The sequence below is a fragment of the Oncorhynchus tshawytscha genome, linkage group LG03 (genome assembly GCF_018296145.1).
Source record: "Oncorhynchus tshawytscha isolate Ot180627B linkage group LG03, Otsh_v2.0, whole genome shotgun sequence".
Classification (NCBI taxonomy): domain Eukaryota; kingdom Metazoa; phylum Chordata; class Actinopteri; order Salmoniformes; family Salmonidae; genus Oncorhynchus; species Oncorhynchus tshawytscha.
The window spans coordinates 49,702,792-49,719,457 of record NC_056431.1 but is presented as its reverse complement, the minus strand read 5'-3'; the positions used below and the strand labels follow the sequence as shown (position 1 = coordinate 49,719,457).

Below are 16,666 nucleotides of genomic sequence, written 5' to 3'. Positions count from 1 at the left end.
CAGTATAATGAATTGAAATAAATATACATTAATTTAAACTTTATTATTAAAAAAATCACATTTTTTTAATTGACACTAAGAATTGTGTCATGTCCCCCAGGCATTTCACTTAATTTTTACTTGGGAAATGACTAGTAAAATGTGTACATAATTCACAAATATTGCCATTAATGCAAACATATATTTGTGTTCTTTTGTTGAGAAAGCATTTTAATCAAATAAATGCATAACTATTGATTCAAAATCACACAATTCCGCTCTGGCCCTCTGTCTACAACCCTGTCACGCCAACCAAACTTCGCCAATAAAAATGGTCAGTCCACCCTTATGTGCCATCATTAACAGGAAGTGACATCATTCAACCATTGTCAACTGCATGGTACAGAAACAGGCACGACCTTTACCCAGTCATCATCCTCGGCACAGATAAAATGAGTGTACAAATTAAATGTATGCATCGTGTAGGACCAAACAGATTTTTCTGGCCTTCTCGAGACAACATCCACTGGCATCAGTTTGATGAAGTCCTTGATGATTCCACCCCCACAGCGTGTGACATCCCTCCACGTAGAGCTTCAGAGAGATCTGTGGGCCAGACTCTCAGGAAGAAAACCATGAATTAATGAATATGGTGCTCGTGGGAAGAAGGATAGTCATGCTGATACTAGTGCTGTAGTTACAGCTGTTCTAGCATTCTAAATGCCATTGGAAAATGTTCCTACAGTTTGATGACACTTTTCTGATGAAACCTGTTGAATGTTATTAATTACCTTAATGTTGATGTTTTTATTTGTTTCAATATTTACTGCAGTTTGGTTAATAAAACCCAAATTATTTTTAATATATCTAATGTCCTTAATATATGGTTGCATACAATGACATGCAATGTTCTGGGGTAAATCTTGGGAGAGATTTTGATAGTAAACTCAATGCCGTTACAGTATTCAACCATGTCACCCTAGTCTCAACCCTGTCACATGACAATATTTGTTAAATAAAATGGTAAAGATGAATAAATAGGAATTGTATGTTTTCTGAGTTCAGTCTGAAATGTTAAGGACAATCCCAAAAAGATTTGATAGGTTAAAATTCAAAAATACATTTTATTTAAATTATGATCCCACTGACACATAATGTGTCTATTTCAGGGTTTAATATAGCAACATTCTGAGATTTTACATACATTTTATATGTATAATTGAATTGGTTTAGGGGACACATGAGCATTAGGTACATGTTGATTTTTATAAGTATCTTTCAGAATCATATTCAGACAACATATTCAACGGGGTTGAAGATAAATGGTTTCCATATCCGACAAAAATGGACAATAAAAGAGCTTTAATGCCTGAAGTGGGAAAATATGTTTTCTTGAAGGTTTAATATGTACTTAATGTTGTGCATTTATTCTTTATTTAAAAACAATATTACTGTAGCGCAATAATGACTCCTGTCATAAAAACATTGTGCTTTTTGGTCTTAAATTAAGGATAGGCATAAGGTTAGGTTTAAAATAACTTTTTAAGAAGATAAATTGTTGAAATGGGTGGAGTTTATGACTTTGGCTGTGGTGTGAAGACCAGGCACAATTTTATTTTTTTCAAAGTTACCAGGATTTCACGTGTCCTACTTATCAGTACACTCGTAACAAACTAATCATTACGAAACTTATATTTGATCAAATAAGCCACGTAGCAATAAGCCCTTCATATTTTAACCAAATTCGACACTCATTGACCACCATACAAAAACGAATGACTTGGTGAACGAAAAACGCCACCTGCTGGAGAAGACCGATTTCTGGCCCAGTTATCCTTCTCGTTTAGCCCTTTGCTCTTTGGTGATAGCCTAGCAACTACATCTTTTGAAATAGGTTTATTTGAAAGCGCATGAATGTCATATGACTCATTTTTGTTGTTGTTGTCAAAATCTACCGCAGATGATCTAATCTATGAATTTCTAAACAACTTGGTTATGAACAGGTTCTTATGTTGCAATGATTAGCATAGCACAAACCGACCCTCTTGAACAAACACCTACCCAACACCCGCCCATAAATACGCTCCCACAGCTGTGGGGGTTACTGTATTGGCTGTTTTAGATTATACATCTCCGTTGATTGGTACAGGGAGTGTCTTTCGAGCGGGCGAGTGCACGGTTGCCGACGAGGTTGACGCCTCTGTTGATACTTTTGGAAGTCGGTGTAGAACAAGACGTTCTACTGCTTCATCGAGTATTACTTGTTCAGATTGTGGTTCAGGCAGAAAACAAAGGTAGGCATTCATAACATCTTCTTATGCATTTCAGGAGAGTCGCTTATTATGCCTTAAAGCTTACATGTGTGTTCATCGCAAATCCCCATTGTGTTCTGCAACAGTAACCATTGTTGGACTAAACAAAAGCTATTGGGGTCCTTTAAACCATGAAACGGGAATGTACACTGCACAATGCATTGAAATGTTGCTTTCAGATCGTTTTAATGTAGCCAGAGATCTAGGCCTGTTAAATCATTCACAAGTGTGGAGCTTTGTTGTAAATTTTGATAATGACATCTCTTTTCACACCCGGCTGACATACATTCAGGAAGTAGAACATCAGGATTAACATTAGGTCATTCAGACAGACTGTAACGTGAGATCTAAAGTTTATAACTTCGTCTAGTCTTTGCCAATGTATCCCCCCCTCCTATACTACCAACTCCTCCTCGTCATATGATGCCCATGTGTTTTATCGTGTAACATTCTGGGGCTGCTCTTTCTGGGTCGAATGATTGAACATTGATACAAAGTTTTCAGAAGAAACAATGTAGGATATCTACTCCAAACTAGCACCAGTAACGTTACTGCATTGTTGATTGGTTACATTTTATCTCCAGGGTTGTTTTTTGTCGAAGTAACTGAACATATCCTACCTGTCATGTGTCCCATGTTCACATTCAGAGAAATAGGAAATAGTTGTATGAATACATTTTGGTCGAGGTATTTGTTAGACTGAAACTTGTCACCCAGAGTTTATATTATTTTGCCTTTTTATTTAACTTCGAAAAGTACAAATTTTAGCTAGCTAGCTGGCCACCGGAGGACAACATAACCAATGGGATTTGATAGGAGGAGCTCGCTCAAAGCTGATTGGCAAATTTTGTATACTTAAAAAAAAATCAATGGCCAAATGCTTGCTTGCTTCCCTTGCCTTCAATGCTACGAGCGGCAACAATGTCATACTTGTTTGGACCAGATAGCATCAGATATATGGCCTACATGTAGTGAGACAAAGGGGCGCTGTTTTGCTCGCCGGATGCTTTCTCCTGTGAGTTACATTCATCCTCTTGCAAATTGATGGAAATGTATGAAACGCAGAGAAACTAAAGATATTTATTTATTTAGTGTATATTTGGGGAGTGGGGGGGGCTGGCTTCCCTTGGCATCCGTGAATACACACCACTGGTAAGTGGCAGGTAGCCTAGTGGTTTTTGGGCAGTAAACAAAAGGTTTCTAGTTTGAATCCCCAATCAGACTAGGTGAAAAATCAGTAGGTGTGCCCTTGAGCAAGGCACTTAACCATAATTTCTCCTGTATGTCGCTCTGGATTAGTGTCTGCTAAAAGACTAACATGTACATATAGCTGGCTAAAATGGTCATAACAGTATCACTCCTGAAATAACTTCCAACGCTCAAAAGGCTTGGCAGTACAGTCTCAAGCTTGCCAGTTGCCCCTTTCTTGTTACCATTGACTCTGACTCTCTCTTCCCTTGTCTATCTCTCTCCCAAGTTCCAGGATGTCTCAGAAGATTAAGGCAGGGTCGGTGGTGGAGATGCAGGGGGATGAGATGACCAGAGTCATCTGGGAGCTCATTAAGGAAAAGCTCATCTTCCCCTACCTGGAGATGGACCTGCACAGGTGCGTTATACCTGCTGACTGTATTCATTAGTGAACACCGTAGAAAAGCATTTTGTAACGGGGGGTGGTGTAGACGACTTGTCACACCAGATGAGCTTGTCAACATCTGTTTCAGCTCCTCTGTGATTCAGGTTTTACCTGATTGTCAATACTCTCTTTTTCCTGGTCAGGTCACGTAGTCAGGAAAACCCATTTCCCTGTCATTTCCAGGAGTACACACAAGTGATGTGGAAATGCTGATAGTCGCTGTGCACTGCACTACGCTAACCCTTGATACTAGCACAATATCACCAAGGACACACGTGTGTTAGTTGTCACTGCATATTATTGCGCATTATACAACAGGTGGGGCTAATCCGGATTGCTGATTGGTTAAACATGCATTCCAGCCGTGTCTATTCCACCAGCTAAATATGACGTTAAAATGCCTATTTACTGATTGTGCAATCCACTGTCTCATCAGCCAAGCAATTTATAAAATCGATCTCCACTATAAAAAGCATCTAAACATTATATCACATTTCTTTTAGACTAACATTTAGTTTTCAATAGTGGCGATTTGTATAAATCTTGCTGTCTGGCTCTCCTACATTTGCAACATTGTTTCAATATTTAAATTCAATCTCCAGCTGTCCCATGGTAATGAAAGTGTCGGGACGAGACAGACAGACACAGACAGCGTTTCTCAGTCAGTCGAAATCATGAATCAGCTGGCATCATTTTTATGGATATATACAAAGGAATGTCAATTGAAAAAAGGTCAAATGAAACTAAGTGCAGCTAGTTTGCAGACTTTCCAGCTTCAGTTTGAAGTGATTGTGTTAGCTGTCTTGTTGACTAACTCCTCGGAACAACAGTGTCCTGACGAGTGAACAAATGTTGTATGCCAGATGAAATCACACCTCATTAGCTCATTGTTATGGATGTATCCAAATAAATATCATTAGAAAACAGCGTAAAGAAATGCAAATGTGGCTTCTTGACTGTTATTCTGGCTACACTTTTTGACGCGACTGTAAGTTAGCCGTAGTTGGCTAGCTAGCAAGCAAGGGATAAGAACATTGAAAGCCAGTATGGCAATGGAACATTTAGAACAAACGACTGGGACACGTCCATAGATGAGGAACAAAAAGACTGAACGACTGGGTTGTGTCTCTAGCAACCAAACTGATTGGCTTGGGTAGCAACCCTAGATTTGTTTCTGGACTATATCTTGTGGAAGGATGAAATAGTATGAATAAATTCATAAAAACGTACTTGTTTTTATGAAAATATGTCAATCATTTGAATATGTTGGTAACCCGTTGTATAGAAGTGATAATTCCCATGAAGCCGGTGTTTGGAGGATATATTGTCACTGTTTGCCTAACATCACCTGTGCCAATATACCCTCCAAACACCGGCTTCTCTGGCATTATCACTTAAGCCTGTTCTTTATTGTACTCTTATGCTACCCTGTGTTAGATGTCTGTTCAGCATGTGTGGATTGTTTTAAGTATTAGATAAGAGAGAAGTGTGCTTCTGTTGTGCTGCCCAGATCAAAGGGAGTTGGTATAATAATTGATCACTTGAATAGACAAATGCATATTCAAATTCTGAGGACAAGTCTGTCCCTAGGTGTAGCATAAAAAGCCATGTGTTATCCAAGCCTGCAGACAATCTGATCACATGACATCAGCAGTCTACTGTAGTTGCTACTCTACTGACTGACCAAGGACAATCAAGAAAATATAATTTTCAAGATGTACAACTCTGGTCTGTATATCTGAACAGTCTCATTCTCTAGTACGGTCCATTGAGTTCCCACTCCTCCTTTTTTCACAGCCAGTATATGCCCTTTAGACTGTGGACTGATGACACACACACCAGTGTTAATTTTGGCACAATTTATTTTTATTTAGTCTAGTCTTCTTTCATTAAGTCTTAGTCACATTTTTGTCATTTGAATATTGATTCAGTCTAGTTATTGTCAAAATGACAAACAGTGGGCCATTTTAATATCACTGACTTCCATGTGCACAAACAGAGTGTAATGCAGAAAACTATCGCATGATTCTCTTCCCAACAGCCAAATTGGCAGAAGAACACATTACTCAGCAGCAGATTGAAAATCCCCCTTGACAGGGCTCCAGTCTAGCATTTTCTCTTGGTGGCACTGGTGCCAATTACTTTTTCAGTTGGCAGCACCAGCCCATGATTTGGTTGCACCAATTTTCCCCCGTGGCGTCACACCATATAAAAAAGGTGTTATCACATCATTCACAGTGCTTTAGGCTGTGTAATAGACTACTGAGGTGGTAGGCTATTCAATAAATAAGTTGTTTCATCTAACATGTCCAAGCAGGAATGCATGATTCACTCGGAATGGCCGATGCATGCTTCCTATCTTAAAGCCATATCAAATATCTTGGTTGTAAAATAGTTGCTATTGGGCTCAATATTAAGAGATGACAAATAAAATAAAAATATCGCCAAAGAAAGTTGAGAACAACAGTAGTTGCATCCAAAGCTTTGTATTTCCCACAATTGTATTTTGAAATGTACAATCAGAAGCCTCTTTTTTTTCTCCTCTCCCGGTGCGCACATCCGGGGAGAGAGAGAGGCTCGCTCATTATTGAAACAGGCCCAGGAGCTGGGTAGACTCTTTCATTAAAGGAATTGTGAGGATAATGCACTTTACTGTCAGCATCAATGTAACAGTATAACTTTAGACCGTCCCCTCGCCCATACCCGGGCGCGAACCAGGGACCCTCTGCACACATCAACAACAGTCACCCACGAAGCATCGTTACCCATCGCTCCACAAAAGCCGTGGCCCTTGCAGAGCAAGGGGAACCACTACTTCAAGGTCTCAGAGCAAGTGAAGTCGCCGATTGAAACGCTATTTAGCGCGAACCACCGCTATCTAAGCTAGCCGTTTCACATCCATTACACCTCCTTGCAGCATGCCTAAGGCACGTTCACACAGATGAGCAGGGACGTGGGCATCTTTATTTTGGTGTTTTTCAGAGTCAGTAGAAAAGCCTCTTTAGTGTCCTAAGTTTTCATAACTGTGACCTTAATTGCCTACCGTCTGTAAGCTGTTAGTGTCTTAACAACCGTTCCACAGGTATATGTTCATTAATTGTTTATGGCTCATTGAACAAGCATGGGAAACAGTGTTTAAATCCTTTGCAATGAAGATCTTTGAAGTTATTTGGATTTTTATGAATTATCTTTGAAAGACCGGGGCCTGAAAAGGGGACTTTTCTCTTTTTGCTGAGTTTGTTTTATACATACATTTATTTTTTTACTTAAGTACTTTACACCACTGGTCTTCTCCGTGGAAACGTTGCATTCGGTCTTGTTTGAATCGACACAATAAGTGACTCCAAAAGTTGCCCCCTTTGCTACGAGGAGCTTGTGCCGTGCACTGGGAGAGTAGCCATGCCGTGTACCTTATTTGCATCAATGATGTGTTTCAGCCAGATTGGAGAGCTGTTCAATCTCTCCAAAAACTCTTGCCCAATCCATTTACAAGTCAGATTTTAGTCAGAGATAATTTAGTCTAGTCTCATTTTCATCAACTGAAATTAAAAATGATTTCCATTGAGTTTTTTCTGGGTCTATTTAGGCAGTTATCTTCTAGTTAATTGCCACTGAAAATAGGTGTTTGATGAATTTCATTATTTTTGTTGACAGAATTAACACACACACAGGAGTTAAGCTGCAGTGCAGTTAATATCACAATTCACATGACCTCACCCTCTGTCTCAACTCACTTCAAAACTGAGTTTTGTCCGTTCAGTTAAAGGCCCGGAATAAATCCATAAGGTCGGTTTGTAAGAGCTTATGAGTTTGCTTTTTTTCCACAATATTTTCAGTATTAATGCAAGAAGATAAGGTGTAATAGTAATTATATGAGCACAGTCAAGTCATACAAACCTCCATGCGTTCCAAACCCATGACCTAACCTCTGTCAATACAAATGTCCAGGGAAGTTTTTTATTTTTTTTGTAATTAAAAAAAAAAAAATCAAATTATGGCATCTGTGAAGTTGGTCAAGCAAGAATGCCTAACTGATAGCTTGAGGTGGGGGGGCTTCTTGATGGGTTGTGTTATTCCTGCTGTCTCGGTTTCTGTGTGTCTGTAGGGCACCCTCATTAGTTTTAGGAATGGATTCATTGTGGTGTGAGTGGAAGGGTCATCTTGGTCAATCCCTCAGACTTCATAAACAGCCCTCTCAGGAGGCAGTGCAGTTTATCTCCATCACACACACTTACACAAAGCCTGTAGTGCTGTTTCACACCGTCTCAGAGATGGTGTGTGGTGTTTCACAGTGACATTGCGTTACACCTCTACTGTGTGCTGATCTGTGGTTGTGTATCCTAATATTTCTTATCTAACGTACAGTATTTCTGTGGTGCAGCACATTGTTGTAATACTAGGCTGAGAGGAGGGGAGTGGAATGAGAACTGGATGAAGAGTAGTTTCTGAAGGCCTCAGTTTCCACAAGGAAAGGCCTACAAGCAAATTCTGGGTTTTTATGCTTAGTCTTGTCTTTTTGGAAGTACGTATGCACACAAAGTTCTATTTTTGTGGGGTGATGAAACTGGTGTTCCTTCCTACACTACCTTGTTGTGAGCAGAGCATCCCCATCCCTTGCGAGGATGTGTTGGGTCTTTCAGAGGAGCAATTAATTTGTTCAGTCACGCAGCAGCGGGTAAAGACTGAGTTTTGTTTTTTTAGAATCTTCAACAGTGCCTTCAGAAAGTATTCATACCCCTTGACTTTTTCCACAATTTGTTGTTAATAAGTGGGATTAATGTTTTTCATTGTAATATTTTGACAATGATCTATACAAAACACTAATGTCAAAGTTGATATGAAAAGGGGGAAACACACATATATCTTGATTTAGGTAAGTATTCAACCCCCTAAGTCAATACCTGTTAGAATCACCTTAGGCACCGATTACAGCTGTGAGTCATTCTGGGTATGTCTCTAAGAGCGTTCCACACCTTGATTGTGCAACATTTGTCCATTTTATTAATTCATCAAGCTGTCATATAGGTTGTTGATCATTGCTAGACAACTTTTTCAGGTCTTGCCATAGATTCTCAAGTAGATTTAAGTCTAAACTGTAACTTTGTAAGCAACTCCAGTGTAGATTTGGCTTTGTGTTTTAGATTATTGTCCTGCTGAATGGTGAATTAATCTTCCAATGTATGATGGGAAGCAGAATGAACCAGGTTTTGTTCTAGGATTTTGTCTGTGCTTAGCTACATTCTGTTTTTTTTTTTTTTAATCCTGGTAAAACTCCCCAGTCCTCAACGATTACAAGCATACTCATAACATGATACAGCCACCACTATGCTTGAAAATATGAAGAGTGGAACTCTGTAATATGTTGTATTGGATTTGCCCTAAATGTTACACTTTGTATTCAGGACAAGTGAATTAATTGCTTTGCCACATTTTTTTTTCTTCAGTATTACTTTAGTGCCTTGTTGCAAACAGGATGCATGTTTGAGAATATATTTTTATTCTGTACAGGCTTCCTTCTTTTTACTCTGTCTTTTAGGTTAGTTTTGTGGAGTAACTATGTGTTTCATCCATCCTCTGTTTTCTCCTTTCACAGGCATTACACTCTTAACTGTTTTAAACTCACCATTGGCCTCATGTTGAAATCCCTGAGAGGTTTCCTTCCTCTCCGTCAACTGAGTTAGGAAGGACGCCTGTATCAAATCAAAGTTTTTGTCAAGTGCGCTGAATACAACAGGTGTAGTAGACCTTACAGTGAAATACTGAATACAACTGGTGTAGACCTTACAGTGAAATGCTTACTTACAGGCTCTAACCAATAGTGCGAGGGGGAAAAAAGGTGTGTGTGTGCCAAAGAAATAAAACGACAGTAAAAAGACATTTGAAAAAAGAGTAGCAAGGCTATATACAGACACCTGTTAGTCAGGCTTATTGAGGTAGTATGTACATGTAGGTATGGTTAAAGTGACTGCATAAATGATGAATAGAGAGTAGCAGAAGTGGGAAAAAGAGGGTGGTGGGACACAATGCATCTTTGTAGTGACTGGGTCTATTCATACTCCATCCAAAGTGTAATTAATAACTTTACCATGCTCGAAGGGATATTCAATGTCTCCTTTTTTTTTACCCATCTACCAATAGATGCCCTTCTTTACGAGGCATTGAAAACCTCCCTGGTCTTTGAGGTTGAATCTGTGTTTGAAATTCACTGCTCTTCTGAGGGACCTTACAATTATCTGTATGTGTGGTTTACAAAGATGAGGTGGTCATTCAAAAATCATGTTAAACACTTATTGCACACAGAGTCCATGTGACTTGTTAAGCACATTTGACTCCTGATCTTAGTTAGGCTTGCCATAGCAAAGGGGTTGAATAATTATTGACACAGGACATTTCAGCTTTTCATTTGTAAAAATGTCTAAAAACATCATTCCACTTTGAGGTATTGTGTGTAGGTTACTGACAAAAATGTCAACCGAAAGGCTTTGTTTCCTGGGTCCCATGCTGCTTTGCTACAGTGTGGCTCTGTGAACTGGTAGAGCAGGGGACTCATTGTGAGGTGGTTCAGTCATCTGATGTAGCGGTTTGGATTGTTTTAAGGTGGAGATATGGTTCTATGCGTTATCCAGACAGAAAAGAGAAATAAGCAAAAGAACATTTCAATTTAGGGCCATAAAGAAATTGAATAAATTAACTGAGCAAACTAGAAACCTTTCAATATATACATTTCAACATGATTTTAAAACAATTTTAAATATAATACATAGAAATGTTGTGGGACTATAGTAGATGAAGAATCTATTTTTTTTAGATTGAGTATTTATTGGGTCATTATGTTAGTATATTATGCATGTTTGTAATAGTGTGCTATATGTGAAAATGTGTTTGTATTATAAATTGTATTTTAATGTTTAAGGACTCTTGGAAGATTAGTCCAAATGGGGACAAAAATGGATCCAAATCAAACATATAAAATACAATCATATTTAATTATGATACAATTGGTGTATCATAGAATAGCCAACTGTAAAACAAATAATATAATGTCAGAGATTAGTTTCACAGGCCCACACACCACATGGCATTTGCCCTCTCATGAAACCTGACTAACTAAATTCCACTTTCTCCCTACCCCCTTCCCTGCTCCTCTCTTCTGCTACCCCCTCCCTGCACTTCCATCAGCTACGACCTAGGCATGGAGAACCGCGACTCCACGGATGACAAGGTTACCGTTGAGGCGGCGGAGGCAACGCGACGATACAACGTGGGCATTAAGTGTGCCACCATCACGCCGGACGAGAACCGGGTGGAGGAGTTCAAGTTGAAGCAGATGTGGCGTTCGCCCAACGGGACCATCCGTAACATCCTGGGAGGCACCGTGTTCAGAGAGGCCATCATCTGTAAGAACATCCCCCGCCTGGTGCCCGGCTGGGTCAAACCCATCATCATCGGCAGGCACGCCCACGGAGACCAGGTAACCGTTTACCAACCGTTCAGCAGTAGAACCCTTACTAACCATTCATCAACCCTTCTTTACTCCCTGCACCCCTAATGAGTCTCAAGGTCGCTCTCAAGGCCCTCGCTTCCTTAAATCTACAATTTTTGAAGGTAATTGATAGACGACACAATGTGTTTATTAGTTCCTTGTATCTGTTAACACGTTTTCAATGAAGGGAGATCTTGTACACCAGTCTCAAAATCAGTAACCGACCCAGTTGATCACATGTTAACTTCATGCAGACTAGAGCTGTAGTTGTCAGGCCTGCTCACAGGGAGACAGATGGGCAGGCAGGGGCCTGGTGTTGTCGCTGAAGGCTCAGTCAGTCACTGATTAAGTGGATCTGTTGCCCTTTGGACCATGATGTTGATACTTGTCTCCCTGGATCCAAGTCTGAAACTGCTACATCATTCATACTGTACAGCAGCTAGAGGATAATCAAACATGTACTTGGCACCATGCCTTAGTTAATATGATCAAATGACAAATGAGGTGAGCGCTGGATTGGTTACTGATTGTTGAGAATCGTGTCACGTCACGGCCTGGATACATGTTTTGTTTTACTGCTATTTCTCGATTGGCTTGTTCTGCTGCATCCACACTCCTGATTGGTAGAAGCCATTCGGTACAATGTTTCATATTAGCCCAATATACAACAGCATTGTAACCTGTCATCTATTCATAAAGAACTGTTAGCATATCCCTCTGAGATGCCCTTGGAGAGTGGGGTCACAACCAGGGTCTGCCATTATTGCCTGTTGCACCAGACAGGGGTGGCATTGCTGTTTTCCTCCACTAGATGGAGTCCTGTCTGTATTACATCTATTGACCTCTTCTCCTGCCTCTTTTCACAGTACAAGGCCACAGACTTTGTAGTACCAGGGCCTGGGAGATTGGAGATGAAATTCACACCCAAGTCTGGGGAGCCAATGAACTTTGTCGTCCACGATTTTGAAGGTCAAGCAACATGTTTACTTGTTGATGAAAATATTTCTTTGTTCTTGTATAGGCAATAATGTCCAGTACAGATTGTCTCCCTTATATAAGTGTTAGTCAATACGATGTACCCAGGCTGGCACCATAGGCTATCTTTACATTATGTTTGCAGTGTAAATATTACAAAATGAGACCAGCGTTATCTGATTTAACTCTGCTTGTAGGATAAATCAGCCATGGACCTCCCTTTCCTGAACCTACTCTAGACAAACCTTGAACTTTGATTTAAGGTTGGCGCCATCATTCTGTTTGAATGAGAAAAGGCTGTCTTAATGAGGGTGTGTGTGTGTGTGTGTGTGTGTGTGTGTGTGTGCGCATGTTTGTTTGTGTGACTGTGTACCGTATCTACATGAGAATGATGCATGTGTCTGTCCTCCAGGTTCAGGTGGTGTGGCTCTGGGGATGTACAACACCGACAGCTCCATCAGGGACTTTGCCCACAGCTCCTTCCAGATGGGCCTGGTTAAAGGCTGGCCTCTGTACCTCAGCACCAAGAACACCATCCTCAAGAAGTATGACGGACGCTTCAAAGATATCTTCCAGGGGATCTACGAGAAGTAAGACTGCCTAACCGCAGAACATTTAATCAAGTCGAGTAAATCATTATTATCCCTATTGGCAATATAGTTTTCAGGAAGTAGATCATACACATGAAACATGATCATTATCAATAAAAAATGGTTGATATATGGTCAATGGCAGACAATCCCCCCCACCCCCAACTACCATGCCTCTTTTCAATGTATGACTCACTAGTTTAGAATGGACAGTTTGAGGTTTAGGTGTGTAAACCCTGTCCTCAGACCTGTTCCCGTGTGTGTCGCAGGGAGTACCGCTCTAAGTTTGAGCAGAAGGGGATCTGGTATGAGCATCGTCTGATTGATGACATGGTGGCTCAGGCTATGAAGTCTGATGGAGGATTCATCTGGGCCTGCAAGAACTACGACGGGGACGTTCAGTCTGACTCTGTAGCACAAGGTGAGATTGTGTACTACAGTAGCTAGCTCTGAGGGATAAACAGTATCACGAGGTGAGTTACTGTTTAGCTAGGCTTTCTGAATGAAAACAATGTCATTGGCTACATTGCTATATTTCTCACCTTAGCTGTAGGTTTTCAAGGCAGACTATACACTGTATTCTGATAGAAATTGAGTTACACTTTTAGCAACAGTAGTTCCAGGATAATGAGGAGAATGTGGCAAAAAACAAGTAAATAAGCAGTCGCCCCTTCTGGCTGTACAAGTTTTTAGCTCTAGTTTGCTGTTCAGCACTTTGCGACAGATGTATTTAATGTATGTGTGTGTCCACCAGGCTACGGGTCCCTGGGTATGATGACCAGTGTGCTCATCTGTCCTGACGGTCGTACAGTAGAGTCAGAGGCTGCCCACGGTACAGTAACACGCCATTACAGACAGCACCAACAGGGCAAGGAGACCTCCACCAACCCCATTGGTAAATATAAAAAATTGTATCTCTATGACTGATAATACCTGCTCTTAAATCCTCTAGTCTAGCTTCTTCCTTTTCACAATTTTTAGATCTGAATGTACCAGCCAAGAGAAATAAAGGCAATACAAGGACCTAGGAAAAGATGTCCCTTATGTGTTATGGTCGCGTGTGCGCAGCGTCCATCTTTGCGTGGTCGCGGGGGCTGCTGCACCGGGCGAAGCTGGATGACAACGCAGAGCTGCGTGTGTTTGCTGAGGCCCTGGAGGTTGTCTGCATTGAGACCATCGAGGCTGGCTTCATGACCAAGGATCTGGCTATCTGTGTCAAAGGCATGGCAAAGTGAGTCTCTCTCACTCACTCATACACACACAGTAAACCTGATTATGAAACTAGACATTCAAACTTTCTTACTTTTCCCCTCTCCTCCTTTCTTAGTACCAAACGCTCAGACTACCTGAACACCTTTGAATTCTTGGATAAGCTGGCGGAGAACCTGAAGATCAAGATGTCCAACCAACCCAAACTGTGATCTCCTTAGCTCTCAATTACACACACACACACTGTTGACACCCGGGACTATGGGTCCCAAGCCAACACTAAACCACTGACGGAGGGACTGTTTGACACAGTACTGAATCAATCATTCCCATCTCCAGGAGTCTGTCTGCTAATGGAGGTTCCTTGTCCAGGAGGAGGGGATGTAGGCTGAGCTGAGGCCCCTCCATCGATCATTCACCACTATAGCAAAGCCATATCTTCTGGTAACACTCATCTAGTCTAAGTGTCCTGAATCTTAACTTGAGATCCATGAGCAAATTCATGTTTATCATGATTTAAGAGATCTGTGAGTTAAATGTGATTATCCAAGTTAGGATTCTGCCAAGTATGATCTTATGACTGTCAATACATCACATACAGATGGTTCCAGAAATCAGACTGGACACAGTCGGTAATATATTTTGCGATAATTGCACTTTTTCTATTTTTTTATGATGACGTGTGTGTTTTTAAGTGTTGTCAGTCGGTGATCAGTAATAGTGGATTGTCCTGCCTGAGTTTGTTTGAGGGTCGTCTTACCCTTGTTGCCTTATTTGTTTTATGTCAAGTAATTGATCTGTGTCACACATAATATATTCCATGTCGACTATTGTGGTAGACGAAAGCCTGCTTGATTTTTGACTATGTTCACGTGGTCTTTGATTCACACAGGTGTTAGCATCACTTACTCCTTATGGATGGTTGTGGAAGGGGTTGTTGTGGGCCTGCTTGTTATCTTTGTGTATAATCCATAGCTTAACACTTTACTCCTCAAATACAGAAACCAGTGTCAATATACGTCTGCCAGTATCGGGTTGTTGGTTGGTACTCGATGGTGTGTGTGGTTAGAATATTAACTCAATAAATATTTTATTTTATTGTGGTCTTGTGCTTTTAGTTTTTCTTGTCTATTAACCAATCGATCCAAATGTTTGTTTTTAAATAAGAAAAAAACCTATCTAGCTCCACTATATCTTACAAGAACAGCTTTGGAAATTTGTGAAAATACCATTTTCCTCTTAAAGTTTGCCACCAGATGGTGCCATTGTAATCCATTTGACCTTGTCATGATTGGTTGTAGTGACGATGTATGTGCATATTCCTTTTAACTGCTCTCAAAACTGAATATAATGGTAGGTTTGCAAAGTAACACTGGGTACAAGCAGTATCCATGTAATCATACAAACCAACATGACTACTATTAAAGTACCGTATCACAGGTTGTCAGATTGAATCTGACATCCAGGACTGAGCCATTACTCAGTCACTGAAGTGGAATAAATATATCATCTGTAGCTTCTTTAATATCATGCAGAGATAGACAATAGGTGCTTCTTATCCAATGTATTATCAGTTGCAGCACGACATCCATATAATCCTAATATACCACTGTATGGATGACTGTATGGGTGATGCATCCACATTGGGAGTATAGGCCTACAGCAGTGCACTGTCGTCATACACACTCAGGGGCACCCTTGACATGATTAGCTTTTTGCACCAGATGGCATCCACTTGGTTAATCCTAGTGGAAGCCGAGATGGATGGCTAGATAGACACCGAGGAAGGGAAAGCAGAGGTACTTGGTTCTCTCCATCCTCCATTGGATGTCCAAGGTTTCCAAAAAGGTATCCGAGCCTGCAGGGCTGCTACTATTGTCCCAACGTAATTGGATTTTGTCTGGGGGAAGGAAGTCTCATTTGCCAGTCTGAGGCTCCACAAAGATGGCTGTGCCACTGAAAGAGCAGGATCATTATCTGTGAATGTGAACAGTGGTTACTGTTTTCAATCAGGGATGGGTGGGACAACGTAGCTTGTTGTTGATGTCTCTGTCTTATTGATCTGTCAGCCCTCAGAGGGAGTAAACCCAGCTAGCACATAACATTCTGAAAATGTTTCTTCGAGCTTGGTGAGAGTGTGGATGTCCCTTCATTACTTTAACAGAACATTTACTGAAAGAACATGGTTACATTTAATGTTGGTAATGTTCTAGGGACATTATCCAACTGGTTTTACATTGTGAATGTTTTCAGATGGTTCGCAGAACATTATGAAGCAACATGCTGTGGGAATGTCAATACTTCAGCATAACGTTTCCTCGTGGTTCTATTTAAAGTCATGTTCTCAGAACATTAAGAAGCAACATGCTGTGGGAATGTCAATACTTCAGCATAACGTTTCCTCGTGGTTCTATTTAAAGTCATGTTCTCAGAACATTAAGAAGCAACATGCTGTGGGAATGTCAATACTTCAGCATAACGTTTC

General features: G+C 40.6%; 1 protein-coding gene across 2 annotated transcripts; it reads left to right on the top strand.

Moving 5' to 3' along the window:
• Positions 1–1,805: 1,805 nt before the first annotated feature.
• Positions 1,806–15,284, top strand: LOC112238034 (isocitrate dehydrogenase [NADP] cytoplasmic). 2 transcript variants are annotated; one of them, XM_024406636.2, is made up of 9 exons: positions 1,809–2,273; positions 3,769–3,897; positions 11,104–11,395; positions 12,274–12,376; positions 12,795–12,972; positions 13,242–13,393; positions 13,727–13,867; positions 14,041–14,203; positions 14,300–15,284. In XM_024406636.2, exons 2-9 carry the CDS (start codon positions 3,776–3,778, stop codon positions 14,391–14,393), a joined length of 1,245 nt encoding a protein of 414 aa, XP_024262404.1. In that variant the 5' UTR covers positions 1,809–2,273; positions 3,769–3,775; the 3' UTR covers positions 14,394–15,284. The 2 variants fall into 2 exon arrangements, with proteins under 2 accessions (XP_024262411.1, XP_024262404.1); XM_024406643.2 differs by lacking the exon at positions 14,300–15,284 and having other exon boundaries at positions 1,806–2,273; positions 13,954–14,095.
• Positions 15,285–16,666: the final 1,382 nt, after the last annotated feature.